The sequence below is a fragment of the Hemiscyllium ocellatum genome, chromosome 1 (genome assembly GCF_020745735.1).
Source record: "Hemiscyllium ocellatum isolate sHemOce1 chromosome 1, sHemOce1.pat.X.cur, whole genome shotgun sequence".
Lineage (NCBI taxonomy): Eukaryota > Metazoa > Chordata > Chondrichthyes > Orectolobiformes > Hemiscylliidae > Hemiscyllium > Hemiscyllium ocellatum.
Genome location: NC_083401.1, coordinates 8,194,996 through 8,210,576, shown reverse-complemented (window position 1 = coordinate 8,210,576; position 15,581 = coordinate 8,194,996). Strand labels below are relative to the sequence as shown.

Below are 15,581 nucleotides of genomic sequence, written 5' to 3'. Positions count from 1 at the left end.
TTCTGGTATAGTGGAGGTGTATTCCCACAAGACAAGGAGAGTGAAGTCGGAACTGATTTTATATTGTTGAGGGCAAGTGAGAAGGGAAATAAGAGGCAGAGATGTATGAAATGAGACTAGCAGCTAACACAACAGGAAATCCTAAATATAAATGATAAAAATGGGGCTAATTAGGAACCAAAAGCTGATTTGTGCTTGGAGGCAGAGGACATGACTGAGGTATTAAATGATTACTTTGCATATATCTTCATAGGAAAAAGCCCTGCTGAAGTCCCATTATAGGTGGTTGAGGTACTAAAATGTGGTACTGCACAGGAGAACTGGATCAGAGGCAGCCAAGGATGCTCAGGGAAGTTCGGCCAGAAATCTGAGTAATTGGATATAATCATTCAATCCTGCTTGGCACGAGCAACTGGAGAATTGCAAATATTAAGCTTTTTTCAAAGAAATGTGCAAGGATAAATCCAGCAGCTACAGGCTCGTTAATTTTATCTCTGTGTTAGGAAAGCTTTTAGAAATTATAATCGTGGCCCACATTAATATTCACTTGAACTGGTGTGAATCACTTATTGCTTGAAAACCATGGTTAACTCTGTAGGGCTGACAAAGCCACTGAGATGGAAGTCCGTATGACATTTGATCAAGTGCCACATAGCCGGCTTCTCAGCAAAGTTCGATCCTCTCGATGAAAGTTAATGGTAGCAGGATGAACAAGAGATTGGATAGCTGACTAAGAAAATGAGAGGAGTGGTGAAAATTTGTTTATTAGATTGATGAAGATACATAACTGGACATCCAAGAAAGAGTTTTTAGAACCACTGCTTTTCTTGTGTGGCGAAGAGAAATTAAGAAAATTTGCTAGTGGTGTCATGAGGGGATTGGCTAAAATAAAGGGGGAAAATCTGTTAGCAGTGGTGAAATTGGAGAACTAGAGAACAACAATGAATGAAAATCAGTGCCAGGGCTTATTTAGGCAGCAGGTGGTTACTATCTGGAATGCACTCCCCCCAGAGGGTGGCTGAATCAATTATGACTTCCAAAAGTTTGGAAAGTTATCTGAAGAGAGGAGCTTTTCATGGATCTGAGGCAATGGCAAGGCAGTGGAACCAGCTGAGTGCTCTTTCTATAACCATTCTGTGACTCTGTTTTTAGGCTCTGCTGCAGGAACTGAACCTGGGCAAGAGAAAGCATGAGGTTCCTTCTCTGGCAGTCTCTCTTGCGTTGGAAGGCAAGGCGAGTCACCGGGAGCTGACATCCCGGCTTCTGTCCGACCTCCTGGGGAAAGTCCTTACAGCTGCTGATGTTGCCAAGGCCTTTGATAAGATGCTGAAGGATCTGCCTGACCTTATTCTTGATACACCTGAAGCACCACAGGTAAAACTGCAAGCTCTTCACAAGCATTTGCTGGTAAAAGTCAGCTACTAATACAGCCCTAATTTGTACCTACGATTATGGGGCATGTTACTTAGCTTGAGATCCTATGTGCAACCTTTTATTCACATGGTACACTCCGCCAGCATTATGTTAAGGTGAAATAAGGACAGAAATTAGTAGAAATGTGCACTTTGAGCCAGCACATATGTGAGAAAATGACAGGTTAACCTTTCAGCACTAAATGCCAAGATAAATGAGCATGTTATTAATACAGGAATTGGAAGGAAAATCAGATAGCCAAACCACAATGGTATGGACTGAGCAGTATCTGAATTGTGATGACTTCTGTTGCGGTTTGTCACAGCCTGACATTTACAGTATGCGCTCCTCAGATCCATCTCCCTCAAATGGTATTCAGACTTCCTGCGAACATTCGCTGCTTCAGGAAATAAGAGATCCTTGTTCTGATAGAGCTGCATTACAGATTTTGGCCATTCCAATTTAGTGCTTACCTAAATTCAGTTTTGAATTGGGATGTTAAACTCTGGTTCCTCATGCCTGTTTAGGAACGTGTGAAAGGACTAATGCCAGAGCAGAATTCTTCTGGTGTTGTGAATAATAATTGAGAGCCGGATAGTGGATGTTGTCTACATGGACTTTAGCGAGGCCTTTGACAAGGTCCCTCATGTCCAGTTGATACAGAAGGTGAGGTCACATGGGATCCATTGAAAGTTGGCAAGATGGCATAGAACTGGCTTGGTCATTATTGAAGTAGTGGTGGAAGAGTGATTTTCAGGCTGGAAATTGGTGTCAAACTGTTCCACAGGGATCAGTACTGGGACCACTGCTGTTTGTGTATATTTTACAGTGAGTTGGAGGAGAATGTAGGTGGTCTGATTATGAAGGTTGCAGATATGTCACTCAAAAGATTGGGGAGCTGCAGATAGTGAGGGGGATTACCAGAGGATACAGCAAGATATAAATAGGCTAGAGATTTGGGTGGATAAATGTCAAATGGGCATTTTGGTAGATTTGATGCAGGAGGGAAGTTTATAGTAAATGGTAGAACACTTAGAAGTATTAACATACAAAGAGATCTAGACGTACAGGTCCACAGTTCCTTGAAAATGGCAACAAGTGGCTAAGATGGTCAAGAAGGTGTAAGGCATGCTTGTCTTCCTCAGTTGGTGCACTGAGTATAGAAATTAGTGAGTCATGTTACAGCTGTTGCACACATTTCTGGTCACCACATTACCAGAAGGATATGGAGACTTTGTTTCCCAGGATGTGGTCTGGTTTGGAGGATATTAGCTATGAGGAGAGATTGAACAAACTGAGAGGATGAACTGATATATATTTATAAAATTAAGATGCATGGATAGTCAGAGTCTTTTTGCCAGGGTAGAAATGTAAACTATTACGTTGGCTTATGGTAGAAGGGGAAAGTTTAAAGGAGATATGAGCAACAGGTTTTTTTTAAACAGGATGGTAAGTGCCTGCAGTGAGCTGCTGGAGGAGGTTTTGAATAAAGGAGTTAGGAGATTTTGTTTAGGCCACTTTTGGAATTCAGCGTGCAATTCTGGTCTCCCTGTTGTAGGAAGGATGTTGTGAAACTTGAAAAAGTTCAGAAAAGATTTACAAGGATGTTGCCAAGTTGGAGGGTTTGAGGTGGTAAATTAATATAGTTCCATTTACCAGCACTGCTTTATTTTAGATTAGATTCCCTAATGGCCCACATTCCTACAAACCTTTCCTATTCATATACCCATCCAAATGCATTTGATGTAATGTACCAGCCTTTGCCACTTCCTCTGGCAGTTCATTCCATACACGCACCACCCTCTGCGTGAAAAAGTTGCCCCTTAGGTCTGTTTTAAATCTTTCCCCTTTGACCCTAAACCTATGCCCTCAAGTTCTGGTCTCCCCCACCAAGGGGAAAGGTTGCGAGAGGAAAGACGTCAAAGGGACCTAAGGGGCAACTTTTTCACGCAGGGCATGGTGCGTGTATGGAATGAGCTGCCAGAGGAAGTGGTGAAGGCTGGGCCAATCGCAATATATACATGGATAGTTACATGAATAGGAAGGGTTTAGAGGGATATGGGCCAAATGCTGGCAAATGGGATTAGGTTATTTAGGATGTGTGGTTCCTATGGACAAGTTAGACTGAAAGGTCTGTTTCCATGCTGTACAGCTGTATGACTCTGATAGAAGCAGATCCAATAGAAACGTTTGAGGCATTGTGAAAGACATGAATAGGCAGGGATATCGATCATGTAGAGGCACAAGGTTTTTATTTAGAAAGGCATCATCTGTCAGTGCAGGTTTGATGGGTTGAAGGATCTGTTGCTGTGCTGTAATCCCCTTTTAGCTGGTATGGCATCTTACTGTGCCTGATGTAATACTGTCATTGCCCAAGGTAACATTCATGTAATACAACAGAAAGCATGCTCCTCACTTCTGGAGTTCTACTCTTTTTTTTTTCCCTAAAGGGTATGGAGTCAAAAAAAATGGAAGTCTTCCTAAAATTATACAAGGCGCTGGTTAGACGATAGCTGCAATTAGATTACTTAGTGTGGAAACAAGCCCTTCGGCCCAACAAGTCCACACCGACCCTCCAAAAAGCAACCCACCCAGACCCATTCCCCTACATTTACCCCTTCATCTAACACTATGGGCAATTTAGCTTGGCCAATTCACCTAACCTGCACATCTTTGGACTCTGGGAGGAAACCGGAGAACCCGGAGGAAACCCACGCAGACACAGGGAGAATGTGCAAACTCCACACAGACAGTTGCTCGAGGTGGGAATTGTACCCGGGTCTCTGGCACTGAGGCAGCAGTGCTGACCACTGTGCCATCATGCTGGTGAACTGTGAACAGTTTTGATTCCCTTTTTTAAACAAAGATTTACTGGCATTGGAGGCCTTGGTTTCTGTTCTCACCTGAAACACGCCTTCAACAGAACTTCAACATTAGCCAGTAGGGTTGTAAATGCTGGGTGGTTTAAGGTGATTGACAGGATTGGATTGTTTGTTGACAGGGACGTATCAGTTCACTTTAGCACATTGTTTTAGGTGGAGGTTGAGAGTGCTGCAGATTAGTTACTGAAGGAAATTGTTCCTTTTCACATAACAGGTTCACTTACATTCTTTAGACCTTCGCTGTGCTTGAGCTGTTGGTGTACAGCACAGTCAGACACGCCTAGCTTATGTAAATATTGATCCAGAAATAGATTACTCTTAAGTGAAGTAAAAGCACTGCCGCTTGCCTTGAACATTCTCAAACCTACTGTCACAAGGTAACCTTGGGAACTTGCTCAGTGTAAGCTTCTCTCTGACCAGCTGCATCCATTAGCATTTTAGAATTTAGTCCATGCACTGCCTGTATTCAAATTCTCTGCAGTGTAGGGCTCTGAGAAAGGAACATTATTACGGCGACTCCTATTGTACCATCTGCTACTATGGGTTTTGCTCACTGTGCCACTGGCCCTATCGGTTGGGCTTGTCATGTAAGAACATGGGAGCAGGACCAGGCTTCTCACTTCCCAGACCTGTTATGCTATTGAATACAATTGTGGGGTAGAGAGTCATAATCACTTGATTTAAAAGACAAATTCTCATTTAAGTCCTGAGAGGCCCCCTCCCTTCTTTTGAAATTGTGTCTCTTAGTTTTAGACTCCCCCCGCTCCAGGGAAGCATTTTATCTGCGTCTACCTGGTCTATCCCTCTAAATATCTTTTAGATTTCATTGAGATCACCTCATTCCTCAACTCTAGAGAATACAGACTCAGTTTCCCCATTCGTTCCTCACTGGATAACCCACCATTCTCTCTGTGCTTCCTAAGGTGAGGGGATTAAACTGCACGTAGTGTTCCGTTTGTGGTAGAACCAAAGTTATGTTGAATTGAATAAAAACTGCAAGAACTGTGGATGATATAAATGAGAAACAGGGCATGCGTTATGAAGTAAGATTGAGGGAGCTAGGGCTTTTCTCATTAGTGCGAAGAAGGATGAGAGGTGACTTGACAGGGGTGAAAAATGAGGTCTGCAGATGCTGGAGATCACAGCTGCAAATGTGTTGCTGGTCAAAGCACAGCAGGCCAGGCAGCATCTCAGGAATAGAGAATTCGACGTTTCGAGCATAAGCCCTTCATTGACAGGGGTGTACAAGATGATGATAGCCAGAGTGTTTTTCCCAGGGTGGGAATGGCTAACACAAGGGGGTATAATTTTAAGGTGATTGGAGGAAGATTCAGGGGAGGTGTCAGAGATCAGTTATGTACACAGAGAGTGGTGGGTGTGTGGAATGCACTGCCAGCAGTGGTGGTAGAGTCAGATATTTTAGGGATATTTAAGCACCTCATGGAAGATAGATAGATAGTACAATGAACAGTATGTAGGTTAGTTTGATTTTAGAATAGGATAAAAGATCGGCACAATATTGAGGCCAAAAGGCCAGTACTGTTCTGTGTTCTAGAAACAAAAAGAGAAGTTGCTGGATAAGCTCAGCAGGTCTGGCAGCATCTGTGAAGAGAAATTAAAGTGAATGTTTTGGGTCCGATGACCCTTCTTCAAGACTTGTATTGAAGCAAGACTTCACTGTTCCCTATACCTGGTGAAGGCTAGCATTCCATTAGCTTTCAGAATGGCATGCTGCACTTGCATGTTAACCTTGACTGATTTATTGATGGGAGTGCCCAGAGCACTCCATGTTTATCTACTCTTTTAATCTTTTACCATTTAGCAAATACTCTGAACGTTTGTTCCTCCTACCAATGTTTTTTTTTAAACTGCCAAATCTTTTGACTTTCCATATTAAGTTGCATCTGCCATGTTCTTGCCAACTCATTAAGTCTGTCCATATCATTTTAAAGCCACTTCATCTTCCTCGTAACACACTCCTACCTAGCTTTAGATAAACCAAACATATTGTGCTTGGTTCTCACATTCAAATCATTGATAGAAATTACTGAGGCTCAGCTACTGATCCTTATGATGCCTTTCTTCTTGCCATTGCAAGAATAACTCATGTATTTCAGCTTTTAGAAAATCAGTAATCCATGCCAGTACATTACCCCCTATCATGTGCCTGAGCTTCACGAACCAATTTCTTGTGGGGTACTTGCTCAACAATTGTGTGTGCTTGATAAATTTTATTAGTTACATCCTCATAACACTCAGACTGGTTTGGCAAGCTCTGTTTCCCATGTGTAAATTCTTGCTGACAGGCCACTTGTTACATTCTTCACTAAGCTTCGAGCATTTTTTCTACTACTGAAGTAAGGCTAATAGGTATGTTGTTCTATCGCCACCGTCCTAATTTCTTTTTAAAGACAATTAAGACGTACCTCTTTGACCAAGCAATTGAATAACTTAACTTAGGAACCATTTGTCTGATTTTCTTTTAATAAAAACCAAAAGAACTGCAGATGCTATAAATCAGAAACAAAAGCAAAATTTGCTGAAAAAGTTCTGCAGGTCTGACAGCATCTGTGAAGAAAAGATCAAAGTTAACATTTCAGGTCCAGTAAGTCTGATTTTTCTTCACAAGTGCTGCCACATCTGCTGAGCCTTTCCAGCGATTTGTTTGTCTGATTTTCTTTATTCATTTATGGCACAAGGGCATTATTGGCCAGGCCTGTATCAATTGCTCATCCTTAATTGCCCTTGAGTAGTTGTTGGTGGTGATGATGAGCTACTTTGTCGAACTGCTGCAGTCCTTGCAGTGTAGGCATACCCGTGTGCAGTGAGGAAGGGAGTTCCAGGATTTTGACCCAGCAGCAGTGAAGGTGGACTGATTTTCTTTCTCAGTCGGGATAATGTGTAGTTTGGAGAGGAACTTGCAGATGGTGGTTGGCGTCCTCATATATTTGCTGCTCCTCTTCTACGTGGTAGAAGTTGTTGCAATGCATCTTGTAACTCATACGTGCACTTGCTACATGCACTAGAAATGGGGAGATATGAATTATGATGGTGAATTAAATGTCTCTCATACCATTTTGAGTTTTGGAGCTGCAATTATCCTTGAAGTGGAGGGTATTCTTCATACTCCTGACTTGTGCCTTGTGAAAGCCTGATCAAAAACTGCAAAAAGACTAAAAGCGCCAAGTATTGTATAGACCAAGTTGTCAATCCTGGCATAAACAGTTGCCTAGTGTGACATTAAGCCACTATTAGAACAGCAACAGAAGAGGTATGTTGGTCAACATTTTTCTCTCAGCTGTTGAGCAGATTGACCATATGTAGTGAAGCCATTGACCAGCTTTCTCCCCATTGTTGCCAGTTGTTCTTCAGGATGCTGAAGCTGTACCTTCCATTTCAGCCATTCTGTGTCCTGCATCCTGCCTGGCCTTTACTTGTTAATTCGAATGGTTGTTGTGTCTCTTTGTCCCTCTCATCTGAAAACTGAAGCATCATGTCAACCCCTTTTGAAATTGAAGGTTTCTCTGTTGCTGCATGAGGAGCTGATGACTATTGCACTGTAGTCCTGGGTTGCCTTTATCCTGTTAATTGTATTTGGACTAGGGCAGATTGTAGAGCTTTCATTTTCCTAGCTCTGTCATGGACTTCCCCCACTGTCCATTACTTCATGGCAGATAGGAACAGGCTGTCTGATATTACAGAATTACCAAACTCATTCTATCACTGGATGCTGGAGATTCACAGGGACCAGTCACTCCTTTAGCTGCACTGACCTAGTTTGCTTAGTTAATGTGTGTCTTTCTTTGCTGTCTGGGCAGGTGCTTGGCCAGTTTATCGCCAGGGCAGTTGCAGATGATGTGTTGCCATCAAACTTTCTCGACAGTTATAAAGGGAGAGTGAATTGTGATCATGCACGGTAAGTTTGGATTTTTGGGAGGGTTCTGTTATTAAGTAAGAAATTAATATTGGTTTTCTATCGTGTGTGTGTGTGTGTGTGTGTGTGTGTGTGTGTGTGTGTGTGTGTGTGTGTGTGTGTCTGTGTATATTTGAGGCGTTTGTCTGTGCTGGAGGTAAGCGCCACTGGGCATGGTTTGAGATATTGAAGAAAACGATTTTGCGTTTGAGTCAAGAAGTTTCTCTGAGTATTAATGGTGCCTTGGAATGGTCTCTGCTATTCAGAAACTTGCTCTGCTGACCCTGAGCTAATCCAGGTCCCAGCGTGTCTGACTTCGTCCTCCCTTCCCTTCAGTGCTGCTTTGGATCGTGCTGTTGTCCTTCTGAGTATGAAGCGGGGTGTCGGATTGGACAACGTCTGGGGAGTAGGCGGAGGGCAGCGACCTGTTAAACATCTCATCAGAGAGGTAGGCCATAGAACCCTGTAAAGAGGCCAATTTGGTGTTGGCGAGGAAGGATGATTGAGAGGGGCAGAAGGTGGAGAAACACAGTTCCGTATCAGAAGCTGGAACAGAGGATTGTATTAAATGAAGTTCAACTTCACTTTCCTCCTCTAGTCCTGTATCACCTGGGTTTGCTTCGTGCTCAAAACTTTGTCGATGGCTTTTCTTATATTCTGAGCATCCACAGCTTTGTGATGTGGAGAATTTCAAAGGTTCACAGTGAGAAAGATTCTCTCCAGCTCAGTTCTAAATTGTCAATCCAAGTGATCATGAGACTAACCTTAAGTTTTAGAGACTACTTCCAGGCCCTTCAGTTCCTGTCCAGTCAAATACCATAAGATATAGGAGCAGAATTGGGCCATTCGGCCCATTGAGTCTTCTCTGCTATTCGATCTTGGCAGACATGTTTCTTAACCCCATTCTCCTGCCTTCTCCCTGTAATTCTTGGTTGCCTTACTAATTATGAACCGATCTATCTCTGTCTTAGATACACTCACTGACTTGGCCTCCATAACCCTTTGCAGCAATGAGTTTCACAAATCAACCACTTTCTGACTGAAGAAATGCCTCCTCCTCTCAGTTCGAAAGGGTTGTCCCTTAATCCTGATGCTGTGTCCACAGATCCTCTCTCTCCCAGAGGATCTGTCTTCTCCATGCCCACTCTCTCCAGGTCTCTCAATATCTGGCATGTTTCAATGTAATTCCTCCCCTCATCCTTCTAAATACCATCCATCAAATTCAGACAGAGTCCTTAACCACCAGTCATTATATGAGTCCTTTCTACCCGGGATCATTCTTGTCTATCTCCTCTGGACCCCCTCCAATGCCAGCACAGATATGGGGCTCAAAATTGCTCTCTATACTCCAAGTGCGGTTGGATCAGCCAGCAGTACATCTCCAGTGTGCTCAAAATGAATGCTAATATTGCATTTGCCTTCCCTTTTATATCTTAATCTTAAACCTGTGCCCTCTAATTCTGGACTTCCCTACTCTGGGGGGAAAAAAACTTGACTATTCATCCTATTCTGCCCCTCATGATTTTATAAACCCCTCAGCCTCTGACACTCCAGGGGAAACAGCCTTTGCCTATTCAGCCTCTCCCTTTTGCTCAAACCCTCCAACCCTGGCAACATCCTTGTAAATCATTTCTGAATCCTTTCAAGTTTCACAACATCTTCCTGTAGGAGGAAGACCAGAATTGAATGCAATATTCCAAAAGTGGCCTAACCAGTACAGTGTACAGCTGCAGCATGACTTCCCAACGCTTATTCCCAATGCTCTGCCCAATAAAGGAAAGCATACCAAATGCTCCCTAAATTTTTTACACCATGTGGTAGGTGTCTGGAACGCAATGCCAGGGCTGCTGGTGGAGACAGGTATGGTAGGGGCATTTAAGAGGCTTTTGGATAATCACATGTAAGGAATGGAGGGATTAGTTTAATTTGTAGGCCAAGAGCCCATTCCTGTGCTGTACCGCCGCATGTTCTAGTCCAAACTCCTTTTTGATGTCTTGCGTGACTTCACAATTCCTTGGGCATTAGGGTGTGGCAGGAAGCTTAAGTCAAGATCAGTGTTTTGACTTGCTCATGATGGGAGTCTCATGGTTTTTGCACCGTCTTGTTTTATTTCATTCTGGAAAAGCTATTTTATATGGAGCAGAAGAAAGGAAATTGTCAGAGAGAGAGGAGAAAGAAATGGGACTTGGGAAGAATTTTAATGATATTGGTCTGTATTGGGCACTGTATTCTGCTAAATGTTCAGTGCACCAGATTGATTTTTTTTGTTAAAATTATTGAAGAAATCTGTGTCTAAGAAATGAATTGCAGGAAGCTGTGAAAGTGGAGTCCGCAAACAGATAAAGGGGAAATGGAGCCTTCCGTTTGTACTTGGTCTTTGTGGTTTCATTTAGTGACATCATTATTGTTATTTATATAAATGATTTTAGATGAGAATATTGAAGGTATGGTTAGGGAATTTGTAGATGACACCAAGATTGGTGGCATAGTGGGCAGTGAAGAAGGTTATGTCACATTGCAGAGATCTTGATCAGTTGTGTTAATGGGCTGAGGAATTGCAGTTGGAGTTTAATTTGGATAAATGCAAGGTATTGCATTCTGGTAAAACAACCAAGGGCAGAACTTGTACAATTAAAAGCTGGGTCTTGGGTAGTGTTATAGAACAGAGAGACTTAGAAGTGCAGGTACATAATTCTTTGAAGGTTGTGTCACGGGTAGACAGGGTGGTTCAGAAGGTGTTGAGCACACTTACCTGCATTGCTCAGACTGTTGAGTACAGGAGTTGACAAGTCATGTTGAAGTTGTACAGGATATTCCTCTTCTGGAATAGTGTGTCCAGTTCTGGTCGCCCGGAATCGGAGGGATGTTGCTCAGCTGGAGAGGATTCAAAAGAGATTTCCCAGCATGTGGGATGAAAATGGAGGGTTTGGGTTAAAAGGAGAGGCTGGATAAGCTGGGACTTCTCTCAAAGAAGGGTATCAGGTTGAGAGTGACCTTAGAGATTTATAAAATCATAAGGGGTATCGATAAAGTGAATGACAGATGTCTTTTCCCTAGGGTGGGGGATTTCATATTGGGGGCATATTTTTAAAGTGAGAGGAAAAAGATTTAATAAAGATATGAGGGGCATTTTTTTTAAAAAAGCAGTGATTTGTGTGTGGCCTGAACTGCTAGGGAAAGTGAACGTTGGTACAGTTACATTTAAAAAAACATTTAGACAAGTACATGATGAAATGTTTGGAGGGGTGTGGGCCAAGTACAGGCAGCTGGGCCTGGTCTAGCTTGGGATTATAGTTGGCATGGACTGGTTGAACCGAATGGTCTATTTCCATACTGTTTGACTTTCTATAGCCTCCTGTCAGTGCTACATACAAAATGGAAACAGATGATAGTCATTTACAGCATGGAGACAGACCGGTCCAACTTGTCTATGCTGATCGGATATCGTAAATAAATCTCTCGTCCCATTTGCCAGCATTTGGTCCATATCCCTCTTAAACCCTTCCTATTCATACGCCCATGCAGATATCTTTTAAATGTTGTGATTGTTCCAGCTTCCAGCACTTCCTCTGGGCGCTCATTCCATACACTCACCACCTTCTGCGTGAAAATGTTGCCCTTTAGGCCCCTTTTAAATCTTTCCCTTCACACCTTAAATCTGTGTCCTTCTCGTTTTGGACTCACCCACCCTGGGGAAAAAGACCTTCGTACTCACTCTATCTATACCTGTCACGATTTTATAAACCTCTATAAGGTCACCCTTCAGCCTCCGACGCTCCAGGGAAAACAGCCCCAGCCTGTTCAGCCTCTCCCTATAGCTCAAAAGCTCCAACCTTGGCAATATCCTTGTAAATCTTTTCTGAACGCTTTCAAGTTTCACAACATCCTTCCTATAGTATTGCGCACTATTCCAGTAGTGGCCTAATCAATGTCGTGTGTAGCCACAACACGATTTCCCGGCAAGCATACCAAATGCTGCCTTCACTATCCTGTCTACCTGCGATCTACTTTCAAGGAGTTATGAACCTGCATTCCAAGGTGTCTCCTTTTTTCAGCAACACTCCCCAGGACCTTGCCAGTCCTGCCCTGATTTGCCTTTCCAAAATGCAGCACCTCACATTTATCTAAATTAAACTCCATCTGCCACTTTGGCCTATTGGCCAATCTGATCAAGATCTCGTAATCTGAGATATCCTCCTTCGCTATCCACTACATCTCCAATTTTGGTGTCTTCTGCAAACTTACTAACTATACCTTCTATGTTCATATTTATATAAGTGACGAAAAGCAATGCGTCACAAGAAAACGAAGTTCATTGGTTGGTAAATAGGGGAAAGGCATTGGCCGAGTGGTATTCTCATCAGACTGTTAATCCAGAGACCCACGGAATGTTCTGGGGACCTGGGTTTGAATCCTGTCAGAGCAGATGGTGGAATTTGAATCTAATAAAAATTCCCAATACCTCCGCCTCATCTGTTCCCTGGAGGATCAGTTCCACCACAGAACACACCTTTAAAGACCACAATTTCCCCTCCCACTTGGGTGATGATGCCCTTCAGCGCATCTCGTTCTCTTCCCGCACATCTGCCCTTGAAACCCACCTCTCCAACCACAACAAGGCCCCCACTGGTCCTCACCTTCCACCCTGCGTACCTCTGTATACATCGCGTCATCTTCCGCCACGACAAATGGACCCCACCACCAGAGAAATATCCCGCCCCCCCTTCACCCAACCAACAACCCACCTTCCCCTGCCACCGCAGGAATTGCAAAACCTGTGCCCACACCAACCCTCCCTCTCCCTCACCTCCACCCAAGGCCCCAAAGGACCCTTCCACATCCATCAAAGTTTTACCTGCACATCCATCAATATCATTTATTGTATCCGTTGCTCCTGATGTGGTCCCCTCAACGCTGGGGAGACTGGACACCTCCTCACAGAGCGCTTCAGAGATAATCTCTGGGACACCAGCACCAATCAACCACACCGCCCCGTGGCCCAACATTTCAACTCCACTTCCCACTCTGCTGAGGACATGCAGGTCTTGGGTCACCTCTACCGCTCTTCCCTCACCACCCGATGCCTGGAGGAAGAACACCTCAGATTCTCCCTCTGGACCCTCCATCCCCAGGGCAACAATATGGATTTCATCAGTTTCCTCATTTCCCCTCCCCCCACCTTACCTCAGTTCCAACCGTCCAGCTCAGCACCATCCTCATGATCTGTCCCACCTGTCAATCTTCCTTCCCACCTATCCGCTCCATCCTCCTGTTTGACCTCTCACCTTTACTCCCACCTCTACCACCTATTGCACTCCCAGCTGAGTCAGTGCTGTCCACATCCTGTGAATGAATATAAAAGACTTCGAAAAGGAGTTTAAATGGCCCAGTATGTAAATCTGCACAGAGCTGAGTGATACAGGAACCTCCCAGCCTCCAATTCCAGAACTGAGGGGCAGATTTGGACTGAGTATGTTCAGTGACAGACGGAAAGCCTCCAGGCTAGAATTAATCTGTTGCCATTGACTGTACTGCATGTGTTTTATAAACAGTGGTTAAGGGGTGTGCGTTCAAAGTGAGAGTGGAACATTACCAGAGGATGGAGAACCATTTCCAGTGTCTGTTCTTTCTGTGGTGATCAGCACTGGGCATGACCGTCTGAGATTAGCCATAACATCCTTGAGTTGTCTGCCTCCTTTTTGTATGTGCTTTTCTGACTTGTTTTCTCCCTGACCCAGATGAATTTCATATTGAAAGAGTTCCTGCTGTCCGGAGAGCTGGCAGAAGCTGAGCACTGCCTCCGTGATTTGGAGGTGCCACATTTCCACCATGAGCTTGTTTATGAGGTGAGCATAGGCATCCCCAGTGCTGTTGTGTTTCAGCTTGGCTTGACAATGCATGATGATGTAAACTGAGATCCGGTCATCTGTAGTGAAACCGTTTACTTTCTGTTGTGAGGTACTAACATGAATGGCTTTCCACTCCCTCTTGCTTGCTTGAGTTTCATGTTGTCTGCCATACTCTCCATCAATAACTTGAAGCAAGTGAAAGCCAATCCATCTTTTGCTGAGGAGCAGACTTTGATCTGATGTGAAACAGTTGTCCTGTTTTTGGAGATTATTTTCATCCTGTTTGTGTACTGTGATATCAGCTGAAGGGTGTGAGGAATACGCTCCAATCAATGGCCTGCATATAGCTGTTTGCTACCTTGGTCTGAAAGGGCCTGTCATTGACTCCATGATGTAATCAGATTGACTTGGAGCAAATAAATGCTAAAGGTGGAGGAAATCCTGAGTGTAAAACACAAAGTGGAAATTCGTTATAGCTTGATCTCCACATGGCTCACACATTGAGGCTGTTTTAGAAAAACAGTTGCATTTGGAATGATGACTGTTAAGTCTCCTGAACTAGAGACTGTATCCCTTCGTCCCCTCAGTTAATCTGTTAGACTATTCGACTAATTGATGGCGATTGTTGAACATAGAACAATACAGCACAGAACTCAATTCCATCTGCCACTCCTCAGCCCAGCTCTGCATCATATCTAAGTCCCTTTGCAGCCGACAACAGCCCTCCTCACTATCCACAACTCCTCCAATCTTCGTACCGTCTGCAAATTTACTGACCCACCCTTCGACTCCCTCTTCCAAGTCATTAATAACATTTACAAACAACAGAGGACCCAGAACTGATCCCTGTGGAACTCCACTTGTAACTGGGCTCCAGGCTGAACATTTACCATCTACCACCACTCTCTGACTTCGACCGGTTAGCCAGTTCTCTATCCAACTGGCCAAACTTCCCACTATCCCATGCCTCCTGACTTTCCGCATTGATTACTTCATTAGTCAACAACTTCATGATAATAACATTTGTCGTCAAGTGCTTCCTATATTCTCTCTCTGCTAAGGAGCTGGACCTGGCTGCAAACCCAAAGCAGCCGTTCCCTGAAATCATTGATAGATTTCCTTGGGATGTGTGTGTTGTTGGCAGGGCCATCATTTGTTACCTGCCCCAAATTGCTTTGGAGAATGTGGTAGTGAGTTGTCACCTTGAGCTGCAACAGCCTTTGAGGGGATAGCTGGTGTGTGGCAAGGAAGGAAATTCCAGGAATTTGGCACACTGCTGTGGTTCCAAGTTAGAATGGTGAGTGACTTGGAGGGGAAGCTGAAGCTGTTGGTGTTCCCATGTATCTGTGGTAGAGGTTCCAGATTTGGAAAGTGCTGTCAGAGGAATTCTTGAATTATAGATATTTTGAATCAATCTGTTCACACACATTATCATACACCTCTAGTATAGGTGGCATTTGAACTTTAGCCTTGTCACAGCTGGGCCATAATGCACTCTGTGTAGCAGTTACCCAGACTGACATG

At 43.8% G+C, this 15,581-nt stretch overlaps 1 protein-coding gene across 1 annotated transcript in view; it reads left to right on the top strand.

Moving 5' to 3' along the window:
* Window positions 1-15,581, top strand: part of LOC132820315 (programmed cell death protein 4-like) — a 52,112-nt gene that overhangs the window by 20,954 nt on the left and 15,577 nt on the right. The window contains exons 5-8 of the mRNA XM_060832377.1: window positions 1,153-1,374; window positions 8,114-8,211; window positions 8,545-8,656; window positions 13,947-14,054. Coding sequence (XP_060688360.1) covers window positions 1,153-1,374; window positions 8,114-8,211; window positions 8,545-8,656; window positions 13,947-14,054 — 540 coding nt within the window. The remainder of the gene's footprint in view (window positions 1-1,152; window positions 1,375-8,113; window positions 8,212-8,544; window positions 8,657-13,946; window positions 14,055-15,581) is intronic.